This window comes from Vombatus ursinus, unplaced genomic scaffold (assembly GCF_900497805.2).
Source record: "Vombatus ursinus unplaced genomic scaffold, bare-nosed wombat genome assembly UNPS02014793.1, whole genome shotgun sequence".
Taxonomy (NCBI): Eukaryota; Metazoa; Chordata; class Mammalia; order Diprotodontia; family Vombatidae; genus Vombatus; species Vombatus ursinus.
In genome coordinates this window covers 15822713-15828384 of record NW_020954571.1, presented here as the reverse complement: position 1 = coordinate 15828384, position 5672 = coordinate 15822713, and the positions used below count along the sequence as shown (strand labels likewise).

The following is a 5672-nucleotide window of genomic DNA, read 5'->3' as shown; positions in this document are numbered from 1 at the left end:
CATATTAGAGAGTAAGGATTTTAAGCTGTCTGAGATCAAGGGCCATTTCATTTTTCAAATTTGTATTCCTAGCACCTAAACAGAGGCTTTTATGCAATGTACAATTGTTTTGTTCCAAGGAAAGCCATGCACAAGGGAGGGGATGTCTTTGATCTACTTCATCTACTTTGCCTTTGACTGAAAATTGATAGACTGAATCTGAGAGAGCAGACAGCTCAGTATAGCCCGATTGGACTCAATTCTTGCTATAGAATTACATAGTGTCATCCCCCAATTGATAAATGATCAAAGGATGTGAACAGGCAATTTTTCAATGAATAAATCAAAACTATATATAGTCATATGAAAAAATGCTTTAAATCATTATTGATTAAAGAAATGAAAATTAAAACAACTTTGAGATATTATCTCACACCTATCAGATTGGCAAAAATGATAGAAAGGGAAAATGACAGATGTTGGAGGAGATGTGGAAAAATTGGGACACAAATACACTGTTGGTGAAACTGTGAACTGATTCAACTATTTAGAGAACAATCTAGAATTATGCCCAGAGAGTTATAAAACTGTGTATACACTTTAACCTAGCAATACCACTATTAAATCTGTTTTTCGAGGTGATCAGGAAGAAAGGAAGCAAACCTATATGTTCTAAAATATTTATAGCAGCTCTCTTTGTGGTGGCAAAGAACTGAAAGTGAGTCCATCAATTGGAGAAGGGCTAAACAAGTTGTGGTATATGATTGTGATGGAATACTACTGTGATGTAAGAAATGATGAGCTGATTAATCTTAGAAAAACATGGAAAGACTTGCATGAAATAATGAAAAGGAAAGTGATCAGAACCAAGAGAACATTGTATACAGTAACAGCAATATTGTTCAAAGAATAATTGTAAACAAAGTAAGAAAAACAAAGTAAGTAAACAAAGAAGAAGAAAAAAGAAATCACATAGTATTTGAGCTGGAAGGGACCTTTAAGATTTAGCCCAATCCCCTCATTTTACAGAAGAAAAGCCTGAAGCCCAGAGAAGGTATTAACTGGCCTAAGTTCACACAGTGACATTGGTTGACCTGGGACTAGAACCAAAGAGTCTTGGATCCCAGTCTAATGGGTTTTTCCCCATAACATCCTACATTGCCTCATTCTTAACCAAGAGCAGGTTTCTTCAATCTCACCCCATCTTCAATTAAATTTCAATAAAACACTTCATCCCTTATTTCTTTTCTACCTATACCTTAGGTTTATTAGAGGCCTCCATGGATAGTGTTCAACAAAACTGTAACTAGGGTGTGATGGTGGGGGGCTCTGTCCCAAGGGACAAAATTTGGAGGGTACCAAAACTGAATGCACACACTTCTTCAGCAGCATAGAAACTACCATAGTAACTAATCCCCCACTCCCAAATTTGTCTTTGTTACATTCATTATTTTCATACCACAAAGTACAAAGTTCATCTGAAGGTTCACACTTCTTGGCCTACGTGCCAAATGACTAGTTATGACTCTTCTGCTTAGACTCTCTAGGTCAAGCAGGGCCAGAGAAATTACTACTATCCTGGAGCCTGTAAAGAGGCTATGGTGCCACCAATCCCATGTCACAAACAGCCAGGTCTGTATTGGTAAAGATGATGAACCTTTCCAGAAAGAAATACTATTGACAGCAGTTTTATTGGTAACCACTAGACAGCAAAGGGGACATTTAGTGTTTGCAGAGCCAGTACATAATTATCTAGTTTTTGAGCCAACTGCAAATGCTCCTTCTTACTAAGGTGACTCAATTCTCCCCAGAGTGGTCAGATGGTTGGCTAGAAGCCTGTGGGAAAGTTCTTGCCTTTTAGGGGGCACCAATGATTTGATTGTAGCTGTGGGAATGCAAGCAAAGGTTACCAGCTCCAGCCAGCCCCTCCAGTGTGGTTGAGTGAAGCTCCAGGCCAATCTGCATGGCTCTGGCACTACTGACCAATAGCATGACAGGAGCTGAAAGGAATTCATTATCACCCAAGGCCTAATATTAAGGAGACTTGGGGAAGTTTCTGCAGAAGGGGCAGCAAAAGAGTCAGATTTTACTTGAGGGACTCTTTGCTCAGCTGACAGGGAATGAACCCCATTAGGCTTTGATTTGGAGGCAGAAGTCAGTGAATTCCTTTTAATTCCCATCATGCCCCTTGTATGTCAAGATACTATGGCCTTGAAAATTACACTGAAACTTCATTTAGCCATACTGTAGGGAAAGGATGGAACTGATGACCTTTGTCCTGTATTCTTGCAGCTATACCCAAATTGATGCCCCCCTACACACATACATACACACACACACACACACACACACACACACCTTTTTCTAGGGGGAAAAAAATAGCAAAAGCCTGGGTCCTTGCAAGTTTTTCCTGTTGTTCTAGCAACAGGGCCAGACAGTTAGTCACTCAATACTTATCAGATTAAATAGAATCATGACTTGACATCCTGGGTTTGTGTTTCCTTTATCACTATGCCCTGCTGAGTTTCACTGCAGATTTTGTTCATATATTAACCCTAACAGAGTTTAGAAATGGACTTTCAGTTCTGCTAATGAAGCATCAAGAATGTCCCTTTCAAAAGGAGAAGTGTGTCTTCTTTGTCAATTCTCTCCTACCCTTTCTGTCTTCTGCATTCAGACCATTCTCTAGAAAGCCACAAATGGAATTCCAAGACTTTTCCTGAATCTATTTGCAAATTCTCTGAATTACCCCAGATGTGGTAGGGGTTGAGAGTGGGAAGTGGTCTACCTGAGAGGTTAAATAAGTCAGCTCTGCCTCTTAGCTCTCAGCCACAGCTGGAGGGGAGAGAGAAAGAGAAAGAGAGAGAGAGCATCTTCTGGATTCTGGGATCATGAAAGGCTTGAAGTTGTCTCTCCTGGTGGTCCTTTTCCTAGGGCTATTCCTTCATCACAGCCACTCAGGTAAGGAACTAGAGAATCAAGAAAAAGATGAAAGAGGTGTACCATGTATTACTGACCATAGGACAGAGGACCAATATGAGTATTGAAAGGAGGGGAACAGGCAGGGAGACAGCACTAGAGGAAATTTTTGGATAAGTCAAGACGTCCAAATGAGTGGGCTATTGATATATGGGAGAAAGGCTATAGGTGATGAAACAAAGTGCCAGAAGTTGAGTGTTTAGGTCCCAGAGTTTGTGAAGTTCCTGCTCTTCTTATCAATCAAGGTGCTCTTGTTTGCTGCCACAGAAATGTTCTGGTTTCTTTCCAGTTTCCATTGGAGGAATCTGGTCTGTGCCATTGTTCCCACTTTTGGTCTCCGTAATGCTCTGCATCAAATGGAGAAGGCAGATGTAGATCTGTAGGTCACTGGTGGACTTTAATCTGTCTATAGACCAGTGGCCCAGCTCTATTGGGAAGAAGGGGAGGGTATATCAGGCATCACTAGTCAGAGCCTAATACAGCAGAAAGTGTGATGGATGTGGGGTCAAGCACCTAAGTTCAAATCCTGATTCTGCTACTTGTGTGGCCTTTTAACCTCATTTAACCTCTCTGAGTCTCATTTTCCTCATTTGTAAAATTAGATGGTTGGACTTGATGTTTTCTAAGGTCCCAGTTCTAAATCTATGATTCTATGATCATATCACCCCTTGAGATCCCAGAGAAACTGAAGTCTCAGCCACCTGTGTCCCCTAATCCTGTTGACTTCCAAGCCAAACAGGGCAATACTTTGAGGCGGGGGAAGAAACAAACATTTATTAAGTGCCTACTATGTGCCAAGCACTGTGCTAAGTGCTTTACAAATATTTCCTTGGGGGTAGGGCTAGGGAGAGGGGTATAATGTATCTTCCAGAAAAGGAAAAAGCCAGAGAGAGAAACATAAAACCTTTGAGCTTACTGAAGCCTCATTCCACCTCATGCCATCTCTGCCTGCTAAAACTAGTCCCCCATCCCTTGCTCTCCTCAGCTCGAGGACCGAATATAGGAGGACAGGATTGCTGCAATGCCTATATAAAAGGAGCCATTCCCTTCTCCAGGCTGGTGTCATGGTCCAAGACTTCAGCAGATTGTCGCAAGGAGGCCATTGTGTAAGTCTCTACTCTCCCCTGGACTTCCGCTCCAAGGCTGGCAGGGAGGGTTGTGGGGAGGGCAAAACTTGGCATACCAGGCATGAGCTGTCACTCAATCTCTGAGTTAGGGAGGAAGCAGACAGGGCCATTTTCTTGGGGTTTGCTTGGAGTTGTATCCAGAGGTGCACAGGTGCATCTCCAGTATAAGAAAAAAAGAGGTCTTGTACCTTAGTGTTAACTATCAAAACCTTCCCTCTTCTGGGACAGTTTCCATCTTAAGCCTGTCACCCTTCCCCCCCAGCCCCATTCATATCTTTGGCCCTGGTTCAGAGGAAGAAACCAAAAAACTCAGTATCTTCTTTCCACTGTTGTCTCTCCCCACCCCACCTCCATTCACACACACACACACACACACACACTGAGAGAGAGAGAGTGAGAGAGAGAGAGAGAGAGCAGTCAAACTGGAGAGTTTGAGAAGTTCCTGGGAAAAGGTCAGATTGGAAAATGGAAAGTCCAATAGCTCTGGCTACCCTAGAAGCACCTAGGAGTATTTATTCTTTAGTAGAGGCAGGAAGAAATACTGTAATAGCAAGAATAACTTAGAGTCTCCTACTTCTCAGGAAGTAGAAAGAGGTATTTGTAACCCCCAGGTCACACTCATTCTGTTGCTGAGCTTTTGCCGCCTGGGGGTGTCAGTAGATCTAGGTTCTAGTTTAGGCTCAGCTATATAACCTTGGACAAGTCACTTCTACTCTCTGGACCTCAGTTTCCTCCTCTGTAGAAAGAAAGGGTTGAGATAAATGTTCTCTAAGGTCTCTTCCAGCTCAAAATCCTATGGTTCTCTGATCCTCTTCACACAGGTTTGTTACTTTTCTAAAGAAATTCGTCTGCGCAAACCCCAAGGAAAAGTGGGTGAAGACAGCAATCAAGTTATTGCCCAATGACAAGCAGAAGATTGACTCCAAACCTGAAATTAGCTCAGGTCCACAAAACTCGAGTTTATTAAGCCCAACTCAATCCAGTCCCCAAATACCATCCAACAACTCAGCTCAACTCCCCTCAAGAACCCAGCTGAACCCCTCCCAGCAAACCAATTCAACTCAACACCTCAATTCAACATCTCTACTCAATAGCTCTATTCATCTGAAAAACTAAACTCGACACCAACAGTGGTGTTAAACTGAATTGAATTAGAGTCTATGTGGGCAGGAGAAATTTGTAGGGAGAGAGATGGGGAAAATCACTGGTTCATTTTGTTGTCACTGTTGTTGTTCTGACCATGGTCCCTCTCTTCCCTTGTTATTAAAGTTTTGCCTCTATCGACACGTTGCCTGTGTTCTATCTCCCTTGTGTTCAAATGCTTGCCAAACAGCCAAAGAACAAGCCGAAGGGAGGCCCTGGTCTGGAAAAGCCTGGGTTTGGAAGAATGGGCACTGAGAGAGCCCATGGGGCTGGATAGGCATGTGGGAAGAAACTCACCTGTGATATCCAGAGATGTTGAATGGTGAGGAATGCCCTAAATCTTTTCCCTTTCTGAACTCCCCTTTAAAGAGCAACAAAGCAGTGAGTGGTTTTGCCGAGGGCTCTCAGGAGTATATGGAAAGATCCTAAAACCTTTCTCTCCCT

General features: G+C 42.6%; 1 protein-coding gene across 1 annotated transcript; it reads left to right on the top strand.

The window, feature by feature from the left end:
• Nucleotides 1-2795: 2795 nt before the first annotated feature.
• On the top strand, nucleotides 2796-5371 carry CCL17 (C-C motif chemokine ligand 17). The gene is made up of 3 exons (XM_027869703.1): nucleotides 2796-2940; nucleotides 3944-4064; nucleotides 4907-5371. The coding sequence occupies exons 1-3, from the start codon at nucleotides 2871-2873 to the stop codon at nucleotides 5199-5201; spliced, it is 486 nt and encodes a 161-aa protein (XP_027725504.1). The 5' UTR covers nucleotides 2796-2870; the 3' UTR covers nucleotides 5202-5371.
• The last annotated feature ends 301 nt before the right edge of the window (nucleotides 5372-5672 follow it).